The sequence below is a fragment of the Physeter macrocephalus genome, chromosome 2, assembly GCF_002837175.3.
Source record: "Physeter macrocephalus isolate SW-GA chromosome 2, ASM283717v5, whole genome shotgun sequence".
Lineage (NCBI taxonomy): Eukaryota > Metazoa > Chordata > Mammalia > Artiodactyla > Physeteridae > Physeter > Physeter macrocephalus.
Window position 1 is genome coordinate 16,545,312 of NC_041215.1, and position 12,730 is coordinate 16,558,041.

Sequence of the window (12,730 nt, forward strand, 5' to 3'; positions counted from 1 at the left end):
TTCTCTACATGGCCTACAGGTGGGCTTGACATGCCCTCCCAGCCTCCAGATGCCTTCAAGGGAACCACACAAGAGCTTTCACTACCGTGGCCCCGGGTTTAATCCCTGGTCTGGGAACTAAGATCTCACAAGCCACAGGGCATGGCAAAAAACAAAACAAAAGAAAACAAAAAACAGCTGTGTCACAGCCCTAGTGAATGGAGGAGAGAAGCAGGAGTGGAGGACAGAGTGGTAGGTGAGGTGGGGTGTGAACCGTGTAGACTCCGGTGAGAGGATTCAAACCAGCAAGTGGTCTTCCTGCAAGGCCTCGGGTCAAGGGTCAGCTAGGGTTTGCTGACCTTTCTGGGTCATAAATTCCATCCACTGCCTTCAAAAAAAAAAAAAAAAAAAACCCCACACTCAGTTACATCTTGACCTGAGTCTTTTCTTTTCTTGTTAGTGGCATTTTAATGGCTTTCCTTGGTGGTAGCAGCAGCAGCAAGAGAAGAAGGGGGAGAGTTTGCCCCGCGCCTGGAGGAGCAGGCTCAGGCTCTGGGGGAGTCTTGCCTCCACCAGGTCTAGCCATCCTCTTCCCATTGCACTGAGGCCAAGAAGGTGCGGATTTCCATGGGTTGTAGCGTGATGGTGGTGGAGACCAGCCGGGAAGGAGAAGGATGGGGTGTGGGGCCTGGGGAGGTGGAGGAGAGAAGGAGTGAGGGACGTAGACTTCCTTTGCCTTAACACCCCTATGCCACCCCACACCACCCCTGTGCTCCCTGTCCTGAACACAGACATACCACCTTAAATCTGTCCCCAGGGCCTCACTCGCAGACCCTTTAACTGCTTTCCAGGGCCTAGATACCACACCCCCAGATCCCCAAATCCCTCCCCAGTGCCTGGTCACCATCCTCACACCCACAAGTCCCACCCCAAGGACCTTCAAGCCAACGCCTGCCTCTAGAACTAGACACCGACAGAGATTCTCAAATCTTGTTCTTGGGACTGCACTCGATTCTCAAACCCTCAAGACCTACCACTGGTTTGCTGGACCCACCTGAGTCCCTTAAACCCCTAACCTGGATCTGAACACCGACCGACTCAGGCCCTCGAGCTCTATACCTGGACCTGGTCAACATTCCCACACCTCCCACCCGGCCCCCAGAGCCGGGCAGGCCCCCACCCGTGTTTGGTGTCCACTGGAGCCTGGAGGCGTGGGACCGGAGCTGGCTGGCCGCCAGCGTGGTCTCCCGCAGGTCGGTGATGGTGAAGGCGGAGAACAGGTCCTGCGGGAAGTGGATGGGCCGGGCTGTGTTGGGACAAAGCTGGAGTTTCCCCTCCCGCCTCTCTCCTGTCTCCTTCCCACCTCTGCCTTCCTCACCGTCAAGTCCAAGGTCACCGGAGAGCTCAGGTTGCGGCCCGAGTCCTCCCCTACGGCGAACTGGTGCTCTAGGCGAAGCAGCAGCGTCTCCGGGCCCCAGCGGGCCAATGTTAGTAGATGCACAGAAGGTGGTAGCTCTCGGCGCAGCCCCGAAAACTGCGGGAAAGAGTGGCGCGCCGCTGAGCCAGGAAGGGCGGGACTGAGCGACGGTCAGGAGGCGGAGACCCGGCGTGGAGGGGCGGGACTTGCCGGGGAGTGGCGGGGCTCACCCAGGACAGAGCCAATGAGGGAACGGGGCGGTGCCAGGTTGGGGGCAGAAAGGATTTGGTCTGAGACTGAGTTAGGGCGGGGAGGAAGAGTGGAGAGACCCGGCTGGAGGAGGTGAGTAGACGAGAGGGCTGGGCCGAGGCTGCCGGGGTGACGGGGCTGAGCTAAGGGGACTGGACTAGCATACGTCCTCCCCAGGACGGGTAGGGGCAGGGGAGGTGGGTTCCAGTTAAGCCTAGGTAAATCAGCCCTCAACCCCGCCCCTCCCCCGCAGGTTTCCTTCGGGTCCTCTTTCTGCCGGCCCCACCGCCCCTCACCTGCGTGCGAGGGGCGACCTCGAGGCGGTAAGGGGCGCCACCACCTCGGGCCAGCACCACCTGCGGGGCCAGGACTTCCTTCTCCGCCTGCAACCGGTGCCCAGCGGCCGCGGTCCGGGCCTTGTCCAGCAGCACGAGGTGGCGCCCTCGCACCCAAAGCCCTGACCCCTCCTCCAGCAACGGCTCCCCTACTCCGCGTGCATCGTCTTTTAGCAGCCTTCTGTGCACCTGCGGGGAGAGTGGCCAGGAGAGGGTGAGGGTCCTTCTAGCCAATTTCTGGGCCAGAAATTGGGTAAAAGCAAGTGGGAATTTCAAGAAAAATTGAAGATTGGGGTGGAACGGAGGAGGACGAAGATCTGGTAGGGGGTCCCCAGTAGAAGTGGGGATCCGACCTAACAAGGGACTAGGACAGAGGGAGGTAAGGATCTAATGGGGGCGTGGATAGGGCAAATCAGGGCCTGGAGGGGAGGCTTGGGTAAGGATTGGATAAAAGCACGGAGTAAATGTCTCACATAGGAATGGAGGGCTCCGCTTAGCGGGGACCACAAACGGAGGGGTGCACCTAGCAACAGAAACTGGCTTCAAGGTCCTGCAGGGGGCCAGGGAGGGAACTGGTGGGAGGACCCTGACTTAGATGGGGCTTGGACCACTCACCATGAGCTCTAAGGAGCCGTCACTCAGGCTACTGCCCCCCTGGGAGCGGTCAGTCAACACAGTCAGCTGCACGTTCCCATCCTGGGGGGCAAGGGGTGAGTGAGGGGCTGCACTGCCAGCCAGCCCTGGCCCCCAGGCAGGCCCCACAAGGATGGTGGAGACTGCTGAGGACAGGTGGGAGATATTAAGAATGAGAGGTAACCCCTGCTCTGTAATGGGGTGTCAGGAAGATGTGGGGAACAGGATGGGGGATGGGTACCGTGATGTAAATGCGACTGTTAACTGGATAGTAGTTTCCCGCCACTGGCTCAGTCTGGTTCAGCTTCCAGGTGAGTCGATAATCCCGCCTGGGGTGGGGTGGGATTTGATCAGGCCCGGGGTCTGGCTCCCCTTCCCCGCTCACCCACTCCTCACTCCCCCTTCACCCTCTCCCTCCCACACTCATTAGGATCAGCAGCAGGTGCCCCCACTGGCCCTGGGCCCCAACAGACCACAGACCACCCCTCAGTGCCCCCAGTCACCCCACCTCCTCTCCAGGATCTCCCGGCCATTGCTGTCAGTGTAGAAGAGTCCGTCTGTCTCCAGCACAGTGTCAAAGCGACTGATGACCTCCTTCCCCCAGCCATCACTATACCCAATGGGATGGCAAGGTGGTGAGCCTCACTTTAACTCCACTCTGCCCTTCACTCAGGCCCCACTCCCAGCCTCCACCACTCACCCCACAGGTATTGGCCCCACCGTCCACTCCAGCTCCAGGTGCCGCTGTCCCGGGTACAGACGAACCACCTGGGAACACCAGGCTGAGAAGTTCTGGTGCACTTCCTGCACCAAGGCTGTCTGTAGGCACATGGGGGTGAAGGGCAGGTGTAAGCGTGCAGCTGAGCAGAGGTAAGCCCTGCAAATGTCCACCCCTGCTGTGAAGCTCATAAAGGTCTACATCAGCGTCAAACCCACTAATAGCTTTGGAGCCCCACCCACCTCCCCCACCTGCCTAGGTGTGATGCCCACACTATGTACCTCAGTCATAGCCATGTAATTTTTTGAGTTTGGCATACATGCTTGCTGCCCACCATTACCCTATCTCCCCTCCTTAGAACAGGATTCTAGCTTAGCACATGGCTACTGGGAATAGACTGTACTGTTTCGTTTTCCCTGAGGTTCTGAGTAGCTGTGTGACCATGTTTGGCCCAGTCAAAGTGGTGTGAACAATGTTCCTTGCCCCTTTCCCTCTTCCACTGGCTCAAATGCAAATGTGATGGCTGGAGCTTGAGCAGCCATCTTGGGCCATGAGGTGGAAGCTGAATGCTAAGGAGGGTAGAGCAATAAGATAGAAGACTAGGGCTTCCCTGGTGGCACAGTGGTTAAGAATCTGCCTGCCAATTCAGGGGACATGGGTTCGAGCCCTGGTCCAGGAAGATCCCACATGCCACACAGCAACTAAGCCCGTGTGCCACAGCTACTAAGCCTGTGTTCTAGAGCCCACAAGCCACAACTACTGAGCCCAAGTGCCACAACTACTGAAGCCCGCACGCCTAGAGTCCATGCTCCACAACAAGAGAAGCCGCCGCAATGAGAAGCCTGCGCGCCGTAATGAAGAGTAGCCCCCCTCCGCAACTAGAGAAAAAGCCCGCACGCAGCAACGAAGATCCAATGCAGCCAAATTTTTTAAAAAATTAAAAAATAAAAAGATAGAAGACTAGATGACCACTGAACCATCCCACCTGCCCAAACTTTCCGTTAGATGGAAAGAAACTTCCATCTTGTTTTAGGCATGGTTAATTTGGGTAACTCTGTTACAGGAAGCAAAACTATATCCTAATACAGTGACCCAGGTATGCAGGTGTTCACCTCAAGGAGAATCATGTCAAATGTGAGGCTTGCCGTTACCTGCCCCATTCCCACCCTAAGAGGAAACGTCAACGAGAGGCCCCAGGAAACCCCACAAGCCTGAGCCCCTGTTCCCAGCCAGATGCACCCTCAAATATCCACCCTAAGTTAGAATCACCCAAGCCCTATCCAAGAGTGAACCTTTAAATATCCACCCCAGATAAAATCCCCTCCTACCACAGATCCTTGGTGAAATCTGCAAGCAGTTACACCTGGCTCTCCCTATCTGTTGGCCAAATGGGAACACCCCACCCCCAATTTCAAAAGCTAAGTATAATCTTGACATTCACAACAGATGTGAATGCCTTTCTATGTGCTTCCATGGCGTGACTGTCACACAACCAGCCATGAATATCAACCCTGTGGGAGGATCCTCAAGTATTCCCCTCAGGACTTAGCCTTCTTATTTGTTGTAGATGTAAATCCTCCCCCCACTGCACACATGGCACACCACCCTCCACACACACACCCCCCACATGCCCCATCCCCAAGTGCCCACTCATCAGTCTTAACCCCTTACCTTCACAAGGTGGGTTTGAGCCCAGTGGCTCACAAGCAGTGGTTCCTGCCGGTTGGGTCTGAAGATGTAGGCACCTGAGACCTGGGAGCTTAGACTGTTGCCTGTACTGGCGTTGTACCTGCGGCCAGGGCAGGTGAGAGTCAGGCAAGGGACCCCAGCTCTGCTCACACCTGCTCCCTGACCTGGTGGTCCTCCCTCACCAGTAGAAGGCTTGGTGAACAGGCAGCCGGAGGTTCTGGTCTAGGTTCTCCAACTCCATCAAGAGCCCTGAATCAGGGTCAAACCTAGCCCGGATGTACTGGGGAGAAAAGGGTGGACAGACATTAATGACCACCGCTTCAGCCAACGGCAGCTTCATCCTTCCTGGGGCTCAGGAGAAAACTCTGGAGTCACCCACCCTTCCCTCCTCTCTCTCTCTCTCACTCCTCACCTCTGACTCTTTTAGCAAATCCGAACAGCTCCACTTTCTACCTTACCCTCAATCTGACTAGTTCTCACCACCTCCATGGCATTCCTGGACTGCAGCCAACCCCTTCCTGATCTCCCACCTTCCATGCTCGCTCCCCAGTCTTTTCCCCCCATAACCGCCAAAAGGTGCCTGTAACACCAGAAGTGAGATCACAGCCCATCTGCTCGGGACCCAGGCTGCTTATGCAACTGACAGAGGAACCACAGTGCCAGGACCCACAAGATTTTTAGGGCCCATGGAAAGGTGTAAATCTCAATTTCTTTTAGGTTCAGAAGAAAACCTGAATGAAATAATAATGAATATATTATATTGAAGTCTGCATGGTTAATATTCATGTTAATATCCTACTCTCATGAAATATAATTTTTAACATATCTTTATGGAAGGAGGGACCCACAAAGGCCAAAGTGCTAGGACCCACAAGAGTCTTAATGCAACCCTGTTTCTCCCGTGGTTCCTTCACAGTAAAAGCCAGAGTCCTCCCCTCAGCCTTCCCTTAAGACTCACATGATCTGACCTATCACCTCCACCCCAACACCCTGTTTCAGCCACACTGAGTGTTCTTTGAACACCCAACACCCGCCTACTTGAGGGCTTTTGTGTCTGCTGCTCCCTACCTGACTGGATCCATCTTCCCCACAAATGGCCACATGGCTCCCTCCCCCAAGTCTCTGACATGCCTCACTTAATTTACAAAACCCTACCTCCATCAGCTCTGACATTTCTGTCAAGTGTCACCCATGATTACACTGGGTCCTCATAACAGACCCAGGAGAGGACACTGAGGCTCAAAGGAAGACAGTCACTCACTTGAGGACACACAATGGGGGGCTGATGATGCTAGACCACGAACCTAAGACCCACTGACCCAGGGTCCATGTGGCTTACTGCCACATCTCAAATTTGTCACCCAGGAATGGAAGGGGATATGAATAGGGTCTCACCTCATTCTGGATGACCAAGACACGAGACCAGGGCTTCTGGGATCTGGGATGGTGGATGTGGGCCTGGGGGCTTTGGCCAGGCACCTGGGTTACTGAGTAGATGCTGAAGCCCAAGGCAGGCACTGAGGCTGAGAAAAGCAGCTCCTGACTGTCTGAGCTGGGAATCATCACCACCTCGGGTAAGGGAGGAAAGAAACCAAGTCAAGAAGCTGTGAGCACACATATAAAGCCACACCACACATACAGGGAGGGATCAAACTTGAGGAGGGGAAAGAGTTCCAGGATGGGGAGAAGAAATTTAGGAGTTGGGCAGAGGGGATGCGAGTGTCAGAAATGCTGAGTTAAAGATTGCAAAGAGGGAATTCCCTGGCAGTCTAGTGGTTAGGACTCAGCGCTTCCACTGCAGGGGGCACATGGGTTCGATCTCTGATTGGGGAACGAAGATTCTGCAAGCTGCATGGCCAAAAAAAAAAGATTGCAAAGATTCATAAGGTGGGAAAAATCCACTAGGACGGTGGAGCTACTGTGGGAGGTGGGAGAAGTGAGGGAGTAAATTCAGGAAGAGATCCTTGACACAGGGGAGGGAGGGAAAGACAGATTCTTGGGGGAGGAAGAGGTTAGTGGGAAGAGGCCTTCCAGGATGAGGGGGATATTTATAAACAGGAAATTTTTTCACAGGGAGATATTTAAAAGGGGAAGAGGGCTTCCCTGGTGGTGCAGTGGTTAAGAATCCGCCTGCCAATGCAGGGGACACGGATTCAAGCCCTGGTCCGGGAGGATCCCACATGCCGCGGAGCAACTAAGCCCGTGCGCCACAACTACTGAGCCTGAGCTTTAGAGCCCGCGTGCCACAACTACTGAGCCCGCGTGCCACAACTACTGAAGCCCACGCACCTAGAGCCTGTGCTCCGCAACAAGAGAAACTACCGCATGAGAAGCCCCCGCACCACAACGAAGAATAGCCCCCGCTCGCCGCAACTAGAGAAAGCCCACGTGCAGCAAAAAAGACCCAACGCAGCCAAAAATAAATAAATAAAATACATTTTTTAAAAGGTGGGGGGAAGATACTCATGAGAGGGGGTAATGTTCCCAAGGGGGTGTGATATTAAGGGGTAGAGAGGGAACATATTCAGACGAAGAGACAGTAATGGGCAAAAGGTATTCATGGAGGGGGAGGTATCCAAGAGAGGGAGGTGTCCATGGAAGGAGAGATCCATGGAGGGAAATAAACCTGGGGGAAGTGTCCATGGGGCGAAGGGAGAAATGCCCATGGCGGGAGGTTTCCAAGGGGTTAGGTATTCATGGGTTCTGGTATTCAGGGAAAAATATTTGTCGAGTGGTCTTACATCGCTAGGCACAACTGTGCCACTGGGGTCCCTCACGAGGAAAACGTGTTTGCTGACAGGCAGCCGCACCATCCAATCCACTTTCCTCCCCAAGGGGTTATAAATGGTCACCTGGAACTGGGGTGGGAGGGTCAGAGCAGGCATGGGTCACAATACGCCTTCTGCAAACCCACCCACCATGTGCAGCGATGTCCCTGGGTGATGTCCCTGGGTGATTCAAACCTCCAAGTGGTGCACTGGTCTCCGTCCTGCCGCAGCTTCACTGAGCCCCCAGTAACCTCGCCCCAGAGTGATCAGCAACCCGCCGAGGCCTCGAGAGCCCATCAGCCCCGCCTCCTTTCCGCGCTGCCGCCGAGCGGTTTCGCTGGCTCTCGTCCCACCCACCACCCACGGGGCCAGTCCCCCGGCCCCGCCCCTCCCCGTCCAGGACAGCTCACGCTTTCCGAGGTCTGGGTGGGCGGGCAAACGCTGACGTTGAGCTTGCGACAGAACATGAAGTCCTCCTTGGAACCACTGAGACGCGCCAGCGCATTGCTCAGGAGAACCTGGGGAGGCGCGTAAAGTTAAAGGTATGGTCTGGCCGCCATGCACGTCTCCTCCTCTCCGCCCCTCCCCAGCCTCGCCCCTGCCTTCTCTGCCCCTCCCATCCCAGGACCCGCCCCTCCTTCCACAAGCCCCGCCCCACGAGCCCTTCCAGACACCACTCCGCTGTTTTCGACCACGCCCCGTACCGGCCCCGCCCCTTCTGCTCCAGGGCCTGCCCCTTCCTGTCTCCGCCTCTCCCAGGCTTCGCCCTCGCACCTCGCAGGGCCCCCAGCCTTCTGCAAGTTGGCGAGCGTAGTCATTGGCCACGTGCTGGCGGGAGGTGCCGCTGACCGCATCGTGGTGCTGGAGCACGGCCATCGCTTCATCTGCAGGCAGACGGTGAGCCGGGTGGTGTCTCCGCAGGACTTTTGGCCCCCGACCCCAAGGAGATGTGAAAAGTCATGTGCCGGCAGGCTGGGTTCTTAGGGGTTTTAAGAAGGGACTCGAGGGGTTTCCCTGGTGGCGCAGTGGTTGAGAGTCCGCCTGCCGGGGGACACGGGTTCGTGCCCCGGTCCGGGAAGATCCCACATGCCGCGGAGCGGCTAGGCCCGTGAGCCATGGCCGCTGAGCCTGCACGTCCAGAGCCTGTGCTCCGCAACGGGAGCGCGTACCGCCAAAAAAAAAAAAAAAAAAAAAAAAAAAAAAGGGACTCGAGGGGGCAGTGGAGGTCTGGAGTCCAGCTTCAGCCTCGCCCCCGGCCCCTCACCCGCTAGACACCTACTGAGGGGTGCACTGTCTCCGGAACCATAGGGTCCCACGTTGGCTGCTGGACCCGCCAGCGCCTCCAGCTGGTTGCACACCTGTAGAGCAGGGGGTATGTTGGGGCACCAGGCCTGTCAAGGACCCCTGAGCCACCCGCTTTTGAGCCTGGCGCCCACCTACCTGCAGGAAGTTGTAGCTGAGGCGCTCATAGCGTTTGAGAGCAGGCCGGCTGGAAAAGTAACCGGTCCAGAACATGTGGGGGCCGTCGGCGTAGGGGAAGAAGTCATCCTCTTTCAGCGACCTGCAACGGCAGCGGCATTGAGGGCAGGGTCATGACCCACAGGGCATGCCACCCATCCCCAGGCTCCCCAGTCCCCCCAAATACCAGGTGAGGTTGGCCTTGTTCAGCTGCCAGAGATAACAGGCTGGAGTGGAGTAGAGAACATTGACGCGGCTCCCGTTGGCCTGTTGCTGCGGGGAGGTGTCAGTGTGTGAGCCCTCAGGAGCCCGGGGAGGGGGGGGCCCACAAATGTGCACATACCTGCTCACACACACACGTGCACACATTCATGCATCCAGTCAGTTCAGATTCTCTTAATACACAGTTTGAGTGCAAACCAATGGCCAAGTGTGAAAATGAATGTTGGCCGAAGCTAAATATTACCAGCCTGGAAAGAATTTCAGGGATGCAAGAATAAACCTGAGATTTTACTAAACTTTAAATAATTCCAATTTTATTATTTAAAACTTTCATGGAAAAACTAAATATGACATGATAGGACAGGAATAATAATTCCTCAGCACTGTAAGGTTATTGCCAGATGACACAACTGTTATAATGAATGGAGGCTCACTTTCAACTGAGGGAGGTGGAGGAACAAGAAGGTGACCTCCGTGAGTTAAAGGATGTTTGTTCTGCTCGAGTTGTGTCCCCAGTGCCTCGTACACAGTAGGTGCTCAATAAACACTTGAATGACCTAGAGAATATTATACTTAGTGAAGTCAGAGAAAGACAGATACTATATGATATCACTTATATGTGGAATCTAAAAAATAATACAAATGAATCTATATACAAAACAGAAACAGACTCATGGACAGAGAAAACAAACATGGTTACCTAAGGGGAAAGGGGGGGGAGGGATAAATTAGGTGTACAGGATTGACAGATATAATCTACTATACATAAAGTAGATAAGCAACAAGGATTTACTGTATAACACAGGGAATTATATTTGATATCTTATAATAACCTATAATAGAAAATAACCTGAAAAAATATATATAACTGAATCACTTTGCTGTACACCTGAAACTAATACAATATTTGTAATACAATACAATATTGGAAATCAACTATACTTTAATTTTTAAAATAAACAAAACAAACACGAGTGAGTGAAGAGAAGTGCATAGGACTACATGCCTTTATGTGCAAACACACATCTACACCCCTGAACACACACTCATGTACAGATTTACATACACTAAAACAAACACGAGTGAGTGAAGAGAAGTGCATAGGACTACATGCCTTTATGTGCAAACACACATCTACACCCCTGAACACACACTCATGTACAGATTTACATACACACACACTGTGTTCACTGAGCAAACAATCACTTGATTCTGCAGCATGCTCAGGATCGTGGACACAATTTACAACCAGAGGCTAGCCCTGCTCTCACGGTATTCACAGCCAAGTGCAGAGGAGAGAAACTGAACAGATAGTCAGTTGGTTACAGTCAGCCTAGATGTATCATCACAGGTATCTGTGGGGACTCCTGTGAGCACCGAGGAAAGAGCAAGAGCTCGGCTGGGGCCTGGTGAAGGCTTCCTGGAGAAGAAGACGTTGCAACTGGTGTCTTAAGCAGCAGAAGATTTTCAGCCCCAAATAATAATAATAAACAACCATAATACTTATTATTTACCTGGCACTGGTCTACTGGTCTATGCAAATGAACTCATTAAACTTTCATCAATAGCCCTGTCAGCTGGGAACCACCATTATGCCCATTTCCTAGATAAGAAAATTGAGGCACTGACTGCTTAAGAACATTCCTCAAGGTCACAGAGCCGGTAAGTGGCAAAACCAGGATTTGAACCAAGGAAATCCATTTCCAGTAAAATGGAGTGTGTGAAGGAGCAGGCAGGAGAAAAACCAAAAGAGTGTGATCTTCTGACAGCCCAGGAACACGGTATTTGCAGGAGGAAGTAGTCAAGGTGTTGAAGCCTCCTCAGGGACCAGGGGCTTGGGGAGGAGTGGGAAATGTCTTCTGGAAGGCCCTTGGTGACGTTACTGAGAGCTGTTTTTGGTGAAACAGCGGTGCAGGGCACGCGTGGAAGGTGAGGACATTAAAGACTGTGCCAGGGCTTCCCTGGTGGCACAGTGGTTAAGAATCTGCCTCCCAATGCAGGGGACACAGGTTCAATCCCTGGTCCGGGAAGATCCCACATGCCGCGGAGTAGCTAAGCCCGTGCGCCACAACTACTGAGCCTGAGCTCTAGAGCCTGCGAGCCACAACTACTGAGCCCACGTGCCACAACTACTGAAGCCTGTGCGCCTAGAGCCCGTGCTCCGCAACAAGAGAAGCCACAACAATGAGAAGCCCACGCACCGCAACGAGGAGTAGCCCCCGCTCACCACAACTAGAGAAAGCCCGCACACAGCAACGAAGACCCAACATAGCCAAAAATAAATAAATAAATATTTTTAAAAATAAATAAAAATAAAAAAGACTGTGCCAGTAGACAACTCTGGGGATGAAATGATGGGGGAGGGGAGATGAGGTTCTGTGCTGATGGGAGAGTGAATGCCTGCCCACACAGAATAATGGCCACTGAAAGATGTCCATGTCCTAATCCCCAGAACCTGTGACTATGTTAGGTTACATGGCAAAAGGGAATTAAGACTACAGAATTAAGGCTGTTAATCAGCTGACCTTAAACTAGAGAGATTATCCTGGATTATCTAGTGGGTCCAATGTAATCACAAGGGTCTCTAAACGTTGAAGAGGGAGGAGAAAGAAGTGAGAGTGAGAAAAAGAGATGCAACACCAGAGGCAGGGTCAGAGAGCTGTTATGTTGCTGGCTTTGAAGATGGAGGAGGAGGCCATGAGCCAAGGAATGTGGGCAGCCTCTAGAAGCTGGACAAGGCAAGGAGACTTTTTCCTAGAGCTTTCAGAAGGAACACAGCCCTGTGACATCTTGATTTTAGCCCAGTGAGACCCATGTCAGACTTGTGACCTACAGAACTGTAAGATAACATGATTTCTGTTGTTTTAAGCCACTAAGTTTGTGGTAATTTGTTAAAGCAGCAATAGAAAACTAAGATAGCACCCATAGATAATGCACATGACCCAAGGCCCAAGGATACAAGCACAGGTGCCCATGGGGTAGGCACACTCACCTGGGCGTTGACCAGCTGGATGAGCTTGTCAAGGTTCTTGAACCACATGTTGGCATTCTCATATTGGAAGTCTGAGCCCATGGTCATCACAGTGTGGTTGGTGCGGTAGTGCTGGCCCTGTAGGTGGGATGGAGGGGGCCTCAGGCCAGCGTGTCCTGGGCCACCCCTGTGGACAGCTGTGTCTCGATATATATGTGGTCAAGAATGTGGGTGCACAGAGGCATGGGGGGCAGGGGTGGAAGTGTGTCACGTGGGAGCAGAGGGACATAC

The 12,730-nt window shown here is 53.5% G+C and overlaps 1 protein-coding gene across 1 annotated transcript in view; it reads right to left on the reverse strand.

Moving 5' to 3' along the window:
* Positions 1-427: 427 nt before the first annotated feature.
* Positions 428-12,730, reverse strand: part of LOC102988126 (lysosomal alpha-mannosidase) — a 14,675-nt gene continuing 2,372 nt past the window's right edge. The window contains exons 2-19 of the mRNA XM_028499285.2: positions 12,461-12,577; positions 9,434-9,519; positions 9,229-9,349; positions 9,068-9,146; positions 8,563-8,672; positions 8,199-8,306; positions 7,762-7,878; positions 6,416-6,589; positions 5,203-5,300; positions 5,003-5,120; positions 3,314-3,432; positions 3,122-3,223; positions 2,855-2,942; positions 2,596-2,676; positions 1,942-2,169; positions 1,358-1,513; positions 1,160-1,262; positions 428-667 (exon numbers count right to left, since the gene is read on the reverse strand). Of these exons, the coding sequence (XP_028355086.2) occupies positions 558-667; positions 1,160-1,262; positions 1,358-1,513; positions 1,942-2,169; positions 2,596-2,676; positions 2,855-2,942; positions 3,122-3,223; positions 3,314-3,432; positions 5,003-5,120; positions 5,203-5,300; positions 6,416-6,589; positions 7,762-7,878; positions 8,199-8,306; positions 8,563-8,672; positions 9,068-9,146; positions 9,229-9,349; positions 9,434-9,519; positions 12,461-12,577 (2,115 nt within the window). The 3' untranslated portion in view covers positions 428-557. The remainder of the gene's footprint in view (positions 668-1,159; positions 1,263-1,357; positions 1,514-1,941; positions 2,170-2,595; positions 2,677-2,854; positions 2,943-3,121; positions 3,224-3,313; positions 3,433-5,002; positions 5,121-5,202; positions 5,301-6,415; positions 6,590-7,761; positions 7,879-8,198; positions 8,307-8,562; positions 8,673-9,067; positions 9,147-9,228; positions 9,350-9,433; positions 9,520-12,460; positions 12,578-12,730) is intronic.